We start from the raw sequence: 18,736 nt of genomic DNA, 5'->3' as shown, positions 1-18,736 counted from the left end.
AATGATTAGAAAGTGATCAACTCAACCAGTTTTAATATCTGGTCTTAAAATAACCTAAAAATAAAAAGAATAAGACCTTTTGTAATACCATAGAATGCAAAGCACTCTATCTTTTCTCTTGATCAAAGCCAAGCTGAAGTACAGCTGTCAGCTTGTTAATCCAAGCCGGCTCAGTAGGACCCACAACTAAATTAACTTATCACATATCCACTCACTACTTATAATAAACACACTCACTTTTCAACTGATAAGTCAACTGAATTATCAAACTTCATCTATAAAAACAACCCTTCTGCAAACACTATCAATGGTTTTATTTTCTCCACACACACACACCACTCACATATTTGTATCTATAGAGAGAGAAAGCTGTGTTATTTTTTTCTCTTTGGTTTCTTCATCAACTGATCTTCTTGTTAAGGTGGGTTTTTTTAAGATTTTTATGGGTTTTTTATTTTATTATTTTAATTTTTTTAATAATGATTTTATTTTTTTTTGACTTGGTTTAAAGGTGGGTTTTTTTTAGATTTTTATGGGTTTTTAATTTTATTATTTATATATTTATTTTATATATTTTTAATGTTGATTATTGTGTTTCTTGACTTGGTTTAAAGGTGAGTGCTTTTTTCTGATCCACCATAGAAATCTGGTATTTTTGTTACTAAAATTAAAAAAAATGATGTTTTTTTTAATTAAAAATGACATCATTTGATTATTCTTGTTCATATATTTTTGTTACTAATATTATTCTTGACTTGGTATGCCTGTTCATCTAATAATAATAATAATAAGTTTTTTTAAGCTTAAATTTATGGGGATCTAGTTTCTGGGGTCTGGGATTTTATTTTTATTTTTAAATTTTTTTATTCATTTTATTTTAATTTATTTTTTAATTATTTTTAATTTTTTTTACTGCTGTTTAGAAGCTTAATATTATTATCTTTTGTATATGGGTTTTACAGATCTGATATCTTTAGCGACGGTGGAGGCATAATGTCGTCGCTAAGTAGAGAGCTTGTGTTCTTAATCTTGCAGTTTCTTGATGAAGAAAAATTTAAAGAAACAGTTCACAAGTAAGTTATTTTTTATATTTTGGTGTTAAAGTTGAAAACTTTAAGTAGAATTGTGAGATTTGATGCTTATTTTAATATTTTATTAGTTTTCTTTAGAGTTAATTTGTTAAATTTGAAGTAAAAATGTGTGATTTTGTTGTTTATTTTAATATTTATTAGTTTATTTATTTATTTTTTGTGTGTTAAAGTTGAAAACTTTAAGTAGAATTGTGAGATTTTGCTGTTTTTTTTTAATATTTTATTAGGTTTTTTAGTTAATTAGTTGAATTTGAAGTAAAAATGTGTGATTTTGATGTTTATTTTAATATTTATTAGTTTATTTATTTATTTAGTTATTTATTTATTTATTTATTGTGTGTTAAAGTTGAAAACTTTAAGTAGAATTGTGAGATTTTGATGTTTGTTTGAATATTTTTATTAGGTTTTTTAGTTAATTTGTTAAATTTGAAGTAAAATGTGTGATTTTGATGTTTATTTTATATATTTTATATGTGTTTTATGTTAGACTTGAACAAGAATCAGGGTTTTTCTTTAATATGAAGTATTTTGAAGATGAGGTTCATAATGGGAATTGGGATGAAGTTGAGAAGTACCTTTCGGGGTTCACGAAAGTGGACGATAATCGGTATTCGATGAAGATATTTTTCGAAATTAGAAAACAAAAGTATCTTGAAGCATTGGATAAGTAAGTAGTTAGTTAGTTAGTTACATTCACTAACCTTAATGTTGAGTAAATTAAGGTTCTTGATTACTAAAGCGTACTCGCATTCGTTTGGTAGACATGACCGATCGAAAGCCGTGGAGATTCTCGTCAAGGATCTTAAAGTGTTTGCGTCGTTTAACGAAGAGCTTTTTAAGGAGATTACTCAATTGTTGACTTTGGAGAATTTTAGGTATTGTAAAGATTAAACAAGAATATTAATCTTTCACAAATTGATAAAATAAAAATTGTTTTCGATTGAATTTTAGGGAGAATGAGCAACTTTCTAAATATGGTGATACTAAATCGGCTCGAGCTATAATGTTGGTTGAGCTCAAGAAGCTTATCGAAGCAAATCCCTTATTTCGTGACAAGTTGCAGTTTCCTAATCTCAAGAACTCGAGGCTTCGGACTCTTATAAACCAAAGGTTAGAGTTTTACCACATTTGCATAGTGTTTGGATGTGCAAGTATGATTATCTCGATGATCGGATTTTAGTGTTTTGAGTAAATTATCGCTTGATTGTTTAGTGGTCAAATAAACACTTTAATCAACATAAGAATATCCGAACACTATGAGTGAGGTTATACTGGGTACGTTTGTTTGTTCGTTTGTTATGGCTAATATTGGTGACTTTTTTGTATAATGTTATTGTGTAACGTAGCTTAAATTGGCAACACCAACTTTGTAAAACGCCTAGGCCAAATCCGGATATCAAAACTTTGTTTGTAGACCATTCATGTGGACAACCAAACGGTGCACGCGGTCCATCGCCTGCAAATAATCCACTTCTTGGATCTTTACCAAAAGCCGGAGGCTTTCCTCCTTTAGGGGCACACGGGGTTCGTTTTATACAACTTTTTCATTGTAGTTACTCGGTTTCTTGACTTTCTTTGACTAATTGGTATATATTTTTTTTTGTAAAGCCATTTCAACCGACACAAGCTCAAGTTCCAACCCCCCTTGCGGGTTGGATGTCTAATCCACCCGCAGTATCTCACCCTGCGGTTTCCGGTAGTGCCATTGGGCTTGGTGGGCCCTCTATTCCTGCTGCGTTAAAGCATCCACGGACCCCACCAACGAACCCGTCTTTGGATTTCCCGTCTGTGGAATCTGATCATGTGAGCAAGAGAACAAGGCCCATGGGCTTAACCGATGAGGTGATTTGGTTTTTCATATTCCAAATAATGTTTTAACTTATTATTATTAGAATGCACTTATTAAACAACTTCTTACATAGGTCAACCTTCCGGTCAACGTCTTGCCGGTGTCATTTCCGGGCCATAGTGGTCATAGTCAAGCTTTTAACGCGTCTGATGACTTGCCCAAAACGGTTGCACGTACTTTGAACCAGGGTTCATCACCTATGAGCATGGATTTTCATCCTATACAACAAACATTACTCTTAGGTAAGTTAGATCAACTTTATTTATTTATTTATTTTAAATATAGACTGAATTGTGGTTCAACAAATTGGATACGTTAGTTGGAACGAATGTGGGTGACATTGGATTGTGGGAAGTTGGTTCAAGAGATAAATTGGTTTTGAAAAACTTCAAAGTTTGGGATCTTAGTGCATGCTCAATGTCTTTGCAGGTATGTATGTTTAGGCTTAATTAGTCATTTATTAATTTTTTTTTGAAGTATCGTAAACCTTATTGTTTTCATATTTTTAGGCTGCTCTTGTTAAAGATCCCGGGGTGTCTGTAAATCGTGTAATTTGGAGCCCGGATGGTTCGTTGTTTGGTAAGTCTTGGAAAATAAATGTAGCATAATATGTGAGCTCGATTGTCACCTCAACTTAGATAATAATAATAATAATAATACTAATAATAATAATAATAATAATAATAATAATCTTGAATAAAAAAGACAGATTTTGGATGATTTTTAACCTCTTTGACCTCCTTTTTAGCTAGTTTTTTTATTTGACTCGTTTGAGATAAAAAGTCAACGCAAGTCAACGAATTCAGAACTAAACGGATCGAAAATGACACATTGAATAATTTTATGCACACAGGAGTTGCTTATTCAAGGCACATTGTTCAAATATATTCATATCATGGAAGTGATGATGTGAGACAACATCTAGAGGTACGTGTACTTCCATTCTGTTGACTTTGACAGCTTGACTTCTCTCGTAAATGATAAATATTAAGTAACATTGGGTTACTTGATTTATAGATTGATGCTCATGTCGGTGGAGTTAACGATCTTGCATTCTCTAGTCCGAATAAGCGGCTTTGTGTGATAACTTGTGGAGATGATAAGACCATCAAGGTTTGTTTTAAATATATATTTGTTGGTCGGTCAACAATATTTGAAAATAGATATATTTTTGATGTTTTACCGTCTTGTGATTATAGGTTTGGGATGCAGCAACGGGCGCAAAACAATACACTTTTGAAGGTCATGATGCTCCCGTGTATTCCGTATGCCCTCACTACAAAGAAAACATTCAGGTAAGAATAAAAAATCTTGAAAAAAGAAGACAATTTGTTAATGTTTTATAGCGTAAACGAAAGTATAAAACTTTTTGTAATTTTTTTGGTCTCAGTTCATATTTTCAACGGCTCTTGACGGGAAAATAAAAGCATGGTTATATGATAACATGGGTTCCCGGGTGGATTACGAGGCTCCGGGTCGTTGGTGCACGACAATGGCATATAGTGCTGATGGAACAAGGTTAGTTGCAACAAGATTGATGCATTGACTCTTATTAATTAATGGTGGAAAACAAGCGGGCCGGGCAAGTTGGGTAACGGGTCAAAACGGTTAACTTTTTGTATGGGTCGGGTTCGGGTTGACTGGAAACGCTCCTTTTGTCCAAAATTTCTAAATTCTTTACAAATATTTAAATGCCAAATGTGATTCCAAACATCATTTCGGTGGATTAAAACGTTCAAAGTTTGTGATTTTGTCGATCTTTTGGTGATAATATTATTTACTCGTTTAACCCACGGATGAAATCTAATGCATACAAGTAAATGGGTCGATTAATATGTTCAAAGTTTGTAACTTTCTTGATCCTTTGGTAATTATATTATTTACCCGTTTGACCCGGTACTGATGAAATACAACCCAAATTGATGTATATAAAATATGTTCAAATTTTGTAACTTTTTTGATCTTTTGGTGATTATGTTATTTACCCGTTTGACCCACTCGTTATTGGATGAAAATGGTCAAAGCTTGTAACTTTCTTGATCTTTGGTGATTATTTCAGGCTATTTTCATGTGGGACCAGCAAAGAAGGCGATTCACACATTGTAGAATGGAATGAAAGTGAAGGAGCTGTAAAAAGAACATATCTTGGATTCCGTAAACGATCTTTAGGCGTTGTGCAATTCGACACAACTAAAAACCGCTTTTTGGCAGCCGGTGATGATTTCAATATTAAATATTGGGATATGGATAATGTTCAACTTTTAACAAGTGTCGAGGCTGACGGAGGTCTTCCGGTAAATAATATTCATTTCATTTAAAAAAAAATAATTTTGATCTTTTTTGAATCTAATTTGTCATTTAATAAAAAATGAAGGCGAGCCCACGTATCCGGTTTAATAAAGATGGTACTTTATTGGCTGTTTCTGCTAATGAAAATGGCATCAAAATATTAGCAAATACGGATGGTCTTCGGTTACTTAGAACTTTTGAGAATCTTTCTTATGACACTGCATCAAGAGCTTCTGAACCTCCAAAGGTAACCGAAAGTCTGAAAATACAGTCACACTTATTTTTTACATGATACAATATTTTATAATAATTGCAAGTCACACTTATTTTTTACATGATACAATATTTTATAATAATTGCATTATAATTTATAATACTTATAATACTCAGCCTGCCTTAAACACAATAACGGCTGCGGTTGCCGCTAGCGGGGCTGCAATGGCGGAGAGGGTGGCCTCTGGTGGTTCTGTCTCGGGAATGGTGAGTTTGGAAGAAAAGTTATCGGTTTTGGATTTATTAAATGTTTTTTTTTATTGTTCTAAAATATAATGAAATATAATATTATTGTTATGGTAGAATGGGGATAATAGAATTATGGTGGACGTGAAACCGAGAATCACCGAAGAAACGAATGACAAATCAAAGATTTGGAAACTCACTGAAATAAGTGAAGCTTCTCAGTGTCGGTCACAGAAACTTCCGGAAAACATGCGAGTTACAAAGGTATGTCGTCTTTTTTTAAAATTGTTATATTGTTAAATAATTTTTTTTTAAATTATTATTTGATTATGCAGATATCAAGATTAATATATACAAATTCAGGAAATGCTATTTTGGCATTAGCATCAAATGCTATACATCTGTTATGGAAATGGCAACGTAGTGAGCGCAATTCAAGTGGCAAGGTAAGTTTGACTTTGGTCAAAGTTTGATAGTCATGGTCAAGGTTTGACTTTTTAGGTCAAACTTGTTTTTGCAGGCAACAGCCAGTGTTTCCCCTCAACTATGGCAACCTTCAAGCGGGATTTTGATGACAAACGATGTGGCAGAAACCAACCCTGAAGAATCGGTTTCCTGCTTTGCATTGTCGAAAAATGATTCGTACGTGATGTCTGCATCAGGAGGAAAGATTTCTTTATTCAACATGATGACTTTTAAGGTAACGTTGACTAATTTTTTAGCATCAACTATCAATGGAATTAGTTAAAGATTTTGAAAATTTTAGTTATCCAAATGAAAGTTTTTAACAAATAACCGCCTTTCAAGGATGTTGGCGGTTGAATCTGAAACAAAATGTGCTTTGACTTGATGTTTATATAGAACAATGTATGACCTAAAAGTCAACTTTCGTGCAGACAATGACAACGTTTATGCCTCCACCACCGGCAGCTACTTTTCTTGCTTTCCATCCACAAGACAACAATATTATTGCTATTGGTATGGATGATTCGACCATCCAGATATATAACGTTCGTGTTGACGAGGTAAATCAATGTTTGACATAAAAAGTCAACTATCACGTTGTTTGGAGTTGGGTACCGGGCCAAAGGATTAATTCTTTTGTACCGGCCCACATTTTCTCCAAAAGTTTACTTTTTTGTAACAAATAAGTGTGTGTCAAATATTAGTATAAAATATTATTTTGGTTAAAAATTTATGTTTTTTAAGCTTTGAAAGTTCACTTTAGATGACTTTCGGGCCCGTTTTCTTTTTAAGCTAATCTTTGTGTTGATGTAATAAGATAAAGAAACTACCACATTATTTGGAGTTGGCAGTATAAGCGGATAGAGGCAGTTGGAAACAGGCCAAACTGTATGGTTCAAAACGGCCCGAGTTTAGTTGCTCAAGAAACACTTATTTTGGTCACTTTTTATTAAGTTTTTCTTTAACTTTTCATTAAACAATTAGCGCGTCAAAGACTTTCGAAGTCTTTTTTTTAAGCTTTTTATAAACACTAAAATATTGAGCTATATATGTTTTATATATGTTTGACCTTAAAAAATTATTAGATTTTGATATTTCTTTCTTATCTACCTTTTTTTTGTGTTTAAGGTCAAAAGCAAACTTAAAGGGCACTCCAAAAGAATCACGGGTCTTGCATTTTCTCACGTGCTCAACGTTTTGGTCTCGTCAGGGGCCGATGCTCAGGTTAGTATGTTCATTAACCACCACACAACCTCAAGAATTTGCTATCAAGATTCTTAGTTATAGTTTTTTTATTTGTGTTTTTTACTTAATTTTGTAGATTTGTGTATGGAGTTCTGACGGATGGGAGAAACAAAAAGCAAGATACTTGCAACTTCCACCGGGAAGATCACCAACTGCACAGTCGGACACCCGTGTGCAGTTTCATCATGATCAAATCCATTTTCTTGTTGTGCATGATACGCAGCTTGCTATTTATGAAACAACAAAGCTTGAATGTGTAAAGCAGGTAAATAACTCTTCTTCTTTTAATATTTTCTAGAGGTGCAAAATAGGTCGATTTAGTAGCGGGTCGGGTCTATTTTCTGAGTATTTTTTTTATAAAAGATTAGTGTGTTAAATATGATGCCACGCGTTTTATTATTCAACGGAAATTTGAATAAACGATGAGGTTTTATGCATCAAACATAGTGCCATCTGCATAAAAAGGTCAACCAAATTTGGTTTGACTTATTTTCTTATAACCAACTTAATTTAAATGATGAAAATCATCAAAATTTCATGAAATTTGATTTAAATGGAAAAGATACCGACAAATCATATGCCACATCATCAGTTTGACCGTTTATTGTCACAATAAATCCAACCTTTTTGAATTATCCCAGCCAAAATTGGTTACTTTATTTTTTGGCAAATTGTCCATAAAAATACAATCTGACTGACTTTTGACATTTTTACCCGTAGAGAAAAAAAAAACTCAAAACTGACTCGTTCATAAATTTTGGTTTTTTCAGTGGCTGGCACGCGAATCTTCTGCCCCGATATCCCACGCGGTGTTTTCATGTGATAGTCAGCTCGTGTATGCAAGTTTCTTGGATTCAACTGTCTGCGTGTTTACAGCTTCTAATCTTCGTTTACGCTGTCGAATCAACCCTTCTGCATATCTTTCTCCCAGTGTCCCAAGGTAACAAGATTCATCAAAATGGTTTCTTTATATTCAAGCTTCAAACTTTTTGCTCAAAATGCTTATTTTTCGGGCAAAGTTTCAAACTTTTTGGTAAAAAATGCTTTATTTTTTACGAGTTTCAAACTTTTTGATCAAAATGCTTTCTTTTTGCACAAGTTTCAAACTTTTTGATAAAAAAGGCTTTCTTTTTGTACAAGTTTCAAGCTTTTAGTCAAAATGTTTTTTTTATTTGAATAACATTTACTTTTAATTTTTCTAAATGAGACAAAGTATTGTTTTTCTCCGACCGAGTCATTAAATATTGTTTTTTTAGCAGCCCGAGTGTGCATCCGTTGGTAATTGCTGCACATCCACAAGAACCAAATCAATTCGCATTGGGGTTGTCAGACGGGATGGTGCATGTTTTCGAGCCACTTGAATCCGAAGGCAAATGGGGGGTTCCACAACCGGCTGACAATGGTTCAACAAGTAATGCAACGGCTGCATCCGTTGGGGGGTCGGGTGCTGAACAAGCCCAGAGATAACCGCGTTTTTTTCGTGGCAAAATCATTTTTGGTGGTGCATGAAAAAAAAAAGAAAAGTTGTAATTTAGTTGGTGACATGCAGATCTAACTGGTTATGTTTCTGTAAAGGTGTACTAGGTTTGATGTTTTTTTTTAAGATTCTCCAAGTACAAGAATGTACTAAAACATGTGGCAAATACACCATCCAATGTTATATCAAATTTGTGAAAACTTGTCAAGAATGGATCTTGAATCTTGATTTCATGTTTGTCTTGAAATCCATCTTTTAACATGGTTTTAGATTCTTGGTTTTGAATATAGTCGAAAGTTAGGGCTGTAAACGAGCTGAGTCGAGCCAGAGTATGCTCGAGCTCGAACTTAATCGAGTTGGCTCGAGCTCGGCTCGTTTTCTTTATCGAGCTTGAGCTCGGCTCATTTAAAGCTCGAGCTTCTCGAGCCAAGCTCCTTTAATTTTTCATTTTTTTATTTTTTATTAATTATTTATTTATTTAATATTTTACAAATCTTGATACATAAAAGACAAAAATTATAATTTTAACATACATATTATATGAAATTTATAAACTAGAGAATTTATAACTTTATATGTTTTATTTTAGTTATTCTTTCATAAGGTTTTAGGTATCGAGTGGCATACTATATGTATAATTTTTAATTAGTTATTTCTGGGTATGCTATTATTATATATAGATATTAAAATTTAGGGTTTAATCTAAATGAGCCAACGAGCCGAGCTAACAGGTCGAGCCAAGACCGAGCCACGAGCCGAGATGACCCTGGCTCGAGCTCGGCTCATTTAGAAATCAAGACGAGTCGAGCCAAGCTCATTTAGAATCGAGCTTTTTCGAGCTATTTTTGAGCGAGCTTCAAGCGGGCCGCAGGCTTTTTGAACAGCCCTATCGATAGTCGAAATCAAACCGCCATAGCATATTCGGTTGAGGGTTGAACAAGTCTTGTTGACGGGTTGAACTTGACACGACCTGGAAATTTTGTCAAGACACATGAAGAGTATGCGACATGTGTATTCACGGGCTGATCTGATCACGTTTGGTTTTAAGTTAGAAGGTTCGCTTTTAAGATTATATAAAGTACAAACTAAGTTAAAGTTATCACATAAAACACATTTAGAAAAACATGTTAGTTACTTTGAAGCGAAATTGTTCCAAACTTGTTTAGACTAATTCGAAACATGTGAATTTTGTGTTACATTAGTGTAGTACATGAATTCATACCTCTGATTATGAATTTTGATCAAAGATAAATCATGCATGCAGTGACGGAACCAAAACTTCTTAATGAGAGGTCATCACGAAGTTTTTTTTCAACTACAACTAAAACGAAGCACAATCAAACAACTTCTAAATCATCACTTTATTAACAGAGAAAGAGATTTTAATGTAAATGCTCTAACCTTAATTATTTTGTTAAACATTAATTAGACTTGAATGTAACCTTGATTAATTTTTAGAACATCGTAATATGGGTGTTCACGGTTTAGTTTGAAACCATGAAATTGTCCAAACCGTTCATCAGTTCGGTTTCGTGGTCGGTTTTATTATTAAATTTCGGTCAGCCGATTTTAATAATTTCAAATCGTTATGTATGGTTTGGTTTACGGTTTATGCCAGAAAACCAGCCATATAAAACCGGACCGTAAGATTTTAAACTATATTTTAATTGTTTCGATGTTTCTTATACATATATAAATATGTGTATATTAGGCTTATTAATCATTTATAATCCATTTTTTTTATACTTACATGCATTTCTTTTGCAATAATCTCAAACTAAACAGAAGATATCAAGTTTCATGCATATTTCCTTTCTAAAAGTTAAATAAAAGATCCAATTCTAGTGCTTTCTTTCTATTATTAAATTATTATTATATATAACAATTACCAACTTTGTGTCGCTAAACACCGATTGGGCCATTTAACGCCACCATATTAGTCATTGAATTTTATTTTTTAGTTATTTTAGTTTCGGTACCGGGACAGAATAACAGAAACGAATGAATTTGTGTAGACTCACGACCTCAATGATCGTGACCGAAAACGCTCTGGTTTTACCAACGTCCGATAACCGACGCCTCCCATTGGTCCACCTCATTTTTTATATTTTTTTTCCGTATTTTAGCTCTGTTACCGTAACGAAAGTAACCGAATCCGACCAAACTTGGGTTGAGTTATCGCAGTGACACGTGTCCAAATTATTTTCTTTTATATATATATATATGTATATATATATTTATTATTTTTTTTCATTGCTTTAATTATTATTGTTTTTACTTTATTTTTTTCGACAATGCTACTTTCTTATGATAATTTTTTTGGGGGTTGTTTTCTACTTTTATGATCAAAATGGATGTTTTAAAATAAAATTTTGATATTATTGTTTTATTTAAAAATTCATTTTTATCATTATGCTATAAATAATATATGTGAAAAAATAACTTACATTACAAACCGAATTGATTTTGATTGAATAAGATCATTACTGATTTTTGTTTTTAATTCAAAACGGTGTCGGTTTTTGTTTTTATGATTTTTGTTGTTGTGTTAAATTTTTTCTAACATTTTGGTACAACTGCTTTTAAGCAAAGTTTTATTCAACAAAATTGTATTAGATATCATAAGCTTTGCGACTGTAAGTACTGATGGCAAACCGAACGAATTCCAACTGAACAACATCGTTACCAATATCAATATTAAAAACACTCCCGTGTAAGAAAACAATAAAAATAACAATAATAAAGCTATTAAAAAAACAAAGACAATAAAAAACCAAAAAAGAGTTTTTTGTTTTAAATCGGTAGTTTTGATAAAATAATAATAATAATAATAATATGCATATAAAAACAATTTTTAAAATACCATTTGTATGATTCTGATTTAAACCAGATGAAAAAAAGGTTTTATTAATATTAGTTCATTATTTTCTCTCTCTTTGTTAAAATAGGAACTTTTTATAGAAATTATATTGATGAATAACATTAGGAGTAAGAAAAGATAGTGTATTAAAAAAAACATTTAGTAATATTTTTTAAATCATCTATTTTGGTAAAAAGTAAAAACTATTTACCCCTTCCATTTTTGGTAAAATATTTAAAAAAAAAGCTTGAACAAATTAAATTATAGTGTTTGAAACTACAACTATTTAATGTACCTAAACACCTCAAAGAAGATACACAAATAAGTTGCAAAGACGAAATTGGAAAAAATGGTTGCTTTCAACTTTAACATGGTTGGTTTTACGGTCCTGCTTTCATTCATGGCAATCTGTTACTCGGCCACGGCGGTGCAACATACAGTGGGCGACGCCTATGGCTGGGTTATTCCCATGAACCGTAGTCTCTACACCGACTGGGCATCCATGAATACTTTTACCGTTGGTGACTCTTTGGTCTTTGACTTTCCCACTGGAACACATGATGTCACTGAAGTGTCTAAAGATGACTACGATCATTGTCACGTTAGTAACCCTGGGTCCACCATAAAAACCGGCCCTGTCACCATCAGCTTGACTGTCGCCGAAGACCATTACTACATTTGTTCGCTAGAGGGGCATTGCCTGTTTGGACAAAGTTTAGCTATTAATGTTGGTAATGCATAAATATGAATGCTATTATTTTTAATTTTGTCGTAATGATGTGATATTTGAGTAATTTAACTGTTCTATTAACCGTTGATAAATGATAAACATATGATTAAATTGATGCGTTTTAGTTAGTTAATCGCCAGTTCAAAACTAGCTATAGATGTGTGTATGGCTTAATTCCAGTGGTGTATCTAAATTATCGATAGTTGATTGTTTTATTTTTTTTATGTTTTTATTTATTTATCTCGTTTTAGCTTTTAGTTCGCAAAATATAAGTTTGGTTTTTTTAGATCAAAACATTATTAGATGTAATAAAGCTGATTTGGTATATATTAGGTTAGATACCGTGTTACATACGGGCGGAAGATATATAAAACTTCATATATATATGTGTGTGTGTGTGTGTGTGTGTGGGCGCGCATGTGTGTTATATATATTTTAATGAATTGTAAACGTCAAACAATCTAGCATTGTTGTTATTATTATTATTATTATTATAAGATATCACATTGTTGTTTTAATTAAAATAATCCAACATACAAAGACAAATAGAGAAAAGTAGCAATTTAAAAACATAATTCTAAGTTATAAAACATATTTCTAACTTATACCATGAAACAAAAAAAACATTTTAAATAAAATGTCATCCTCTACTTAAGTCATGTGTTGTAACTATGAAGCGTAAGCATGTAGATGTTGTAACATAAGTTGTGTGTTATAAAAAATATTTTTATTGAAATTATAAAACATTGAAGTACACACATAAAGAATGCTAAAAATATGAATATAACAATGAGATATAGCTTATTAAACCCCGTTTTTAATAAAACAACTATATAATCTAAACCTCGTGACTTAAACCACCATTACAATTCAAACATCCATACATTCAGTCCAAACGTTTATAAATAATTTCTCAAAATAAAAAATAAAATAACAGAGTCTCAAAATTTAAAAAGGTAATAATGAAAACATTTAATTGTCTTTATTACTCACTAAATGATGATTATAACAACTTATTTTGAAACATTTTTCAACTTATGAGTTAATGTTTAAAAATTAATGTTCAAATTAACATGTGGAAATTGTATAAATGGAAAATTGATGAGTTGGAAGCCTATGTGGATATGTTAGTTGAATGCCATTTGGAAACCCTTGTATTGCTTTCATAGTATACTAAGATATGTGAAACTTTATTATATTAAAGCAAAGCATTTAGAGTAGGGATGTTCTTCGGGTTTGTTTTTTCGGGTTTTTCTGGTCGGGATATTCGGTTTTCAAAGTTTTAAATCTTGACCTGAAACCCGACCCAAATCTCTCACAGGTTTTTCGGGTTCGGGTTTTTTCGGGTTGGGTTAATTGGGTTTCGTGTATCCTAGAAAAAAACACAAAACCAAATTTTTTTTCAAAACTATAATGCTAAAATTAAAACACAATATTCTTCTTTGCTTATAAAACATATAATCAAATAATAAATTAACCTAACTTGATAAAACAATTCAAAAGAATAGTAAAACTAACTCGAACCATAGTCGTATTCAATCGGGCGTGATTTGGTTGTTCGGTTATGGTTGCTATTAGTAATAAACGGAATTCATAAATTATTAATAAGCAATTGATCCATAATAGTTAGAATGACAACAGTCGATTAGAGGCAGATTCTGATAACTTTAGTGACTAAGATTTAGCCTATTATACATAAAAATATATTTAATTTCAAAACTAAAAGTTTATTCGGGTTTTCGGGTTGACCCAAATCTTCTAAATCAAACCCGAGAACCAACCCGAATTACTTCGGTTCGGGTTCGGGTTTGGGTTAGTATTTTCTTGGGTTCGGGTTCTTCGAGTCAGTTTAGTTCGGGTTCGGGTACAGGTTTTTTCGAGTTGGGTTCGGGTAAAAGTGACAACCCTAATTTAGAGTTTATTAACTTTATAAAACACACTATTTGATTTTGTGTCTTTAATAGTGGACATGACTTTTTATGTAAGTCTTGATTAAACATCAATTGCTTAAAAATACAAACACAAACACAAACATTTCGTCTAATTGTTATTATTACCATTTTTGCCGTTTTTGCTATTATTAATATTAGTGGTCTTCTTATTTTTTTCTTCTTCTTATATATTCATAAAAGGAATGCCTTTGTTAAAATTTAATAAAAATATAACCTTTTTATAGAATGATTTAAAAGTTGATTCGATTTATAGTTAAATATATAGTAAAGATATAATCTTTTCCTTTTTATAAAAGGAACGTTTCTCTTCCGTGATAAAACAAAAGAGATATTTTTAGAAAAACATTAATTTGATATTACAAAGACAGACGTTAAAGTAAAAGAATATGTTAAAACTAATAATACCATACTAAAATATTGGCATGTGTTACACACGGGTGAAAAATATTTCAAACGTCATTTATAGCCTAATTAGTGTTTTGTAGCAAAACGAAAAAAAATAGGTGAGTTTACGCGAATTCGTTCAGTTTTCGTCACGTTCGTTACAGTGTCGAAACAAAAATAAAAAATTTGGCATTCGAATGGTTTCTGTGATGTTCATTACGGTGGTGGAACTAAAAAAATATCATGGACCACTAAGGTGCTGCCAAATGGCTCAATAGGGTACTTGTGGCACCAAAGTTGTTAAATGTATAGAGCTAGTTTTGTACCTGGCGCGTTCGCCAGGCCATGTCGGGCCTGTTTATGTACCAGTTTGTTACGGTAGTGAGTCGAAGCGAATTCGGCCAATATAAATTACATTTGTAGCGGCATAAACAACGTTGATAAATTCCAAACGTTAAAAATTAAGAAATAAGTTCTTCAATTAAGTTATAAACAAATAAAATATTTAAAACGACGTTTATTCGATCGGTAAAACCCGAACGTTGATAAAACCCGACCGTTGTCGGTGTCGAGACGTTGGGACAGTGAATCGGTAAAACCCATACGTTGGTAAAACCAGAGCGTTGTCGATCGTGGCCGTTGCGGCGGTGAATCGACGCGAATTCGGTCGGTTTTAGTTACTTTCATTTCGGTACTGGAACTAAAACAAAAATGCCGGTAAAACCAGGTTGTTGGTAAAGTCGGAGCTCTTTCGTCCCGAGTATTGCGATGATGAGTCAGTAAAACCCGAACATTATCGGTCCTGAATGGTGAGACGATGCGAATAATCATTTAATTAATAATTATCATATTAATACAAAAATAATAATAATAAATAAATAACTAAAATAAATAAACAATATAAGTTATATGGCTTAATCAGAGCCCGTCAAGTGGACCAATTGTGGTCATCGAATTTTATTTTTTTTTAGTTTCGGTACCAGGACGAAATAACAGAAAACGTACAAATTCGTGTAGACTCACAGTCTCAACGTCAGTGACAAAAAACGCTCGGGTTTTACCAACGTCCGATAACCGACGTCGCCCATTGGTCCACCTTATTTTTTATATTTTTCCCCGTTTTTAGCTCCGCTACCATAACGAAAGTAACCGAAACCGACCAAACTTGTGTCGAGTTACCGCCTCAGTAACCGAGATTGACAACGCTTGGGTTTTACCACAACCCTGGTTTGCCGACCAAATAAATGTTGAAAATTTAATCTTTCTATATGTTAATTTGGCGAATTTATTTTTTGGGGTTTTAACGTTAAGGTTTTACCAAAGGTTTCTATACTGTAAGAAGCGCAACAAATAATGCCTGAATTCGCTTCGACTTACCATCTTAACGCTCTGGTTTTTCGAACACCTGGGTTTCAACGCTGGGGTTTCACAACATTTTGCCATGGTTTTTACTTTCTGTACCGTAACGAAATCAACCGAACGCCTTTTTTTGTTTTACTTTCGGTATTTCAATGAACATGACGGAAATCGACAGAATATATGCAGACTCGCTGCATTTTGTTTTAGTTTCGGATCCACAACGCTTGGATCTTCCTAACGCCCGAGTTTTACCGACCGACACCACTTAACTGGTCCACCTCAAATTTTATATGTTTTTCTTTCATTTGTGTTTTTTTAGTTCCGGTATCAAAACACACTTAAATTAAACTGACCGAATTCGCATCACTTTACCGCATCAACGCCCGGGACCAACAACGCTTGGGTTTTTTTTATCCCTCGGGTTTTACCGATATGTCCGAGTGAAACGCTAGTTTTAGAAGCTTCTTTATATGTTTTTATTTTTTTTAAACTAAAGTGCAATGAGCCAGAATCGTGAAACCAAACCGTTAGTAGTGGTTTGGTTTTGAATTTCATTGGTTTGGTTTCAGTTTCCAATGATAAAAATTGTTAAGGCCATGTGTAGTGGAGGTGTCACACCCCCATCTTGGGCCTAGGCATGTGACTCGATAGTTGGTACCACTTTTGTATATAAATCAGAGTTACGATTGTTAGCGGAAGACTTTATAAAATATAAGGATTAAAGTTTTAAATTATTTACAATACAAAAGATGGAACGAAAGTTCCATTTACGTTTACTTGTTTTATATCTACAAAACCACCTTTTAATTCATAATTAAGTTTACAAAAATTGTCCGAGCCATCGGATTCTTGAGCCTTTGTCCTTTAGCTCTAATCTTGGTCACCTGCAAAATGTTATAAAAATACGTCAGCAACGAATGCTGGTGAATATGCTGACGCGAAAACTTTTTCCTTTACTTTGTTACCCCTCGAGGGTTTCGCGTGCCTCGGCCCATCTTGGCTTAGGAATAACAAAGTTAAAACAACATCATTATAAACTCGAGTCTCTACCTAGGTCACCCTAGCAAAACACCGCAGCGTCTCGACGTACTTAGGTACCATAAATATACACAAGGTCATTCTCACTCGAACATACTTTGGTTCGGCCCATCGTGGCTGGAGGTCGTGACCAGGCGTGGTGCGATGTGCCCACCGCATTTTACCACATATGTAAGGATCCAGACAAACGTATACTACAGCCTGAGGGCTAGGCTTTTACTCTTATTCATAATGTTTTTAGAGACACTTAGTCTCATGTAAAGTTTTACACATAACACGTTTATTTATTTGAAAACAAGTTTGTAAAAGTGGGGCGTATTCACCTTTGATCGGGATCGATTTTCAACACCGTCCTTGCGTATTCTTTCTTGATATCTCGCACCTATAGTACGAGTATAACTTTTATTAGTCGGATATACAATCCGGCTTAAGACCTTTAGTCTTATTACCTCGATGAACCTTTAGTTCATTTCTTTTACTTTAAATCCTTTATTTTTAAAAGCAATATTTATAAACCTTTAGCTTATTTAAAAAACCCGACGTTTCTTCTTTTCTAAGAAACGTATTATTTTTCTTTTATCATATAAAAATATCATTATTACTTATATAATATTAATAACAAAGAATTATATAATTCACACACATATATATATTCACTTCCATATTTCTTTATTTTATTTTCTTTGTTACATAATTTCTTTCCATAAACATCGAGTATAATTCCGACTTAGGGCATTAAGCCTTTATAATATTTTATTATTATTTTAGTCGGGTAGTAAGCCTTACCTTTCCTCGGCTTATAATTCCCTAGATACTCGAGCAACACTTCTACGCCGCTTAGCCTTTTCAACACTCGCCTTGATTGCCACTTCACTTCGGCACGCAAATCGAGACACCCAATCTTTTCGGCACACACTTCGAGGTGATCGTCGGGTTGTAAAACGGCACCACCTTCTTGCTCGGAACGTCGTCAGGAATCGGGGCACGGTTTTCGAGGTGTATCGATGGCACGAATTTCGAGGTTTAGAGAGATGTTAGAGAGAGGTATGAGAACAGGTTGTGAGGTGTGAAATTATCAAACCCGGACCTTGCTATTTATAGGCAAATTCTGGGTCCCATCGCGGTACGCGCCCGACTCCTTGGCACCCGTCACGTACCGCGACGTAGCCATGATGAGTCGCAACGTAGGTCTGCCACGTGTCACCACGTGGCAGACGGTGTGCCACGTGTTAACACGTGGCGGACGACATGCCACGTGTGGCCACGTGTCGGGACACGTGGCGACCGGTGTGCCACGTGTGGACACGTGGTGAAAAGGTGTCAGGCGTGTCAGGCCACGTCATCGCGGTACGCGATAGTAGGCTCAACGGCGATCGCGTATCGCCGTTGACATCTTCTAGAAAGTTTGACCAAGTCCTATCGCGGTACGCGATTGGCTCACTCACTGACCGGTCGCGTATCGCGATCAGACAAGAAAACAGATTTCTTATTTTAGCCCTTGGAGTTTGGAAGTTGGCAGAATTGATCCCTATACTTTG

At 33.6% G+C, this 18,736-nt stretch overlaps 1 protein-coding gene and 1 pseudogene across 2 annotated transcripts; both read left to right on the top strand.

Moving 5' to 3' along the window:
* The first annotated feature begins 345 nt into the window (after positions 1-345).
* LOC143597469 (protein TOPLESS-like) lies at positions 346-9,059 on the top strand. Of its 2 annotated transcripts, none has more exons than XM_077075967.1 (25): positions 346-421; positions 963-1,073; positions 1,579-1,758; positions 1,853-1,966; positions 2,043-2,201; positions 2,438-2,615; positions 2,700-2,933; positions 3,014-3,182; positions 3,260-3,369; positions 3,450-3,519; positions 3,794-3,867; positions 3,958-4,053; positions 4,140-4,235; positions 4,331-4,458; positions 5,000-5,234; positions 5,315-5,476; positions 5,620-5,709; positions 5,806-5,952; positions 6,024-6,134; positions 6,209-6,388; positions 6,585-6,713; positions 7,282-7,377; positions 7,475-7,663; positions 8,169-8,338; positions 8,658-9,059. In XM_077075967.1, exons 2-25 carry the CDS (start codon positions 994-996, stop codon positions 8,863-8,865), a joined length of 3,405 nt encoding a protein of 1,134 aa, XP_076932082.1. In that variant the 5' UTR covers positions 346-421; positions 963-993; the 3' UTR covers positions 8,866-9,059. The 2 variants fall into 2 exon arrangements, with proteins under 2 accessions (XP_076932082.1, XP_076932081.1); XM_077075966.1 differs by having other exon boundaries at positions 8,655-9,059.
* Positions 9,060-12,084: 3,025 nt separating this feature from the next.
* LOC143597465 (umecyanin pseudogene) lies at positions 12,085-12,477 on the top strand (annotated as a pseudogene).
* Positions 12,478-18,736: the final 6,259 nt, after the last annotated feature.

The sequence above is a fragment of the Bidens hawaiensis genome, unplaced genomic scaffold, assembly GCF_021521415.1.
Source record: "Bidens hawaiensis isolate Kalapana, Puna unplaced genomic scaffold, B.hawaiensis_p1.1 tig00048333_1, whole genome shotgun sequence".
Taxonomy (NCBI): domain Eukaryota; kingdom Viridiplantae; phylum Streptophyta; class Magnoliopsida; order Asterales; family Asteraceae; genus Bidens; species Bidens hawaiensis.
This window is presented reverse-complemented; position numbering and strand designations above follow the sequence as displayed.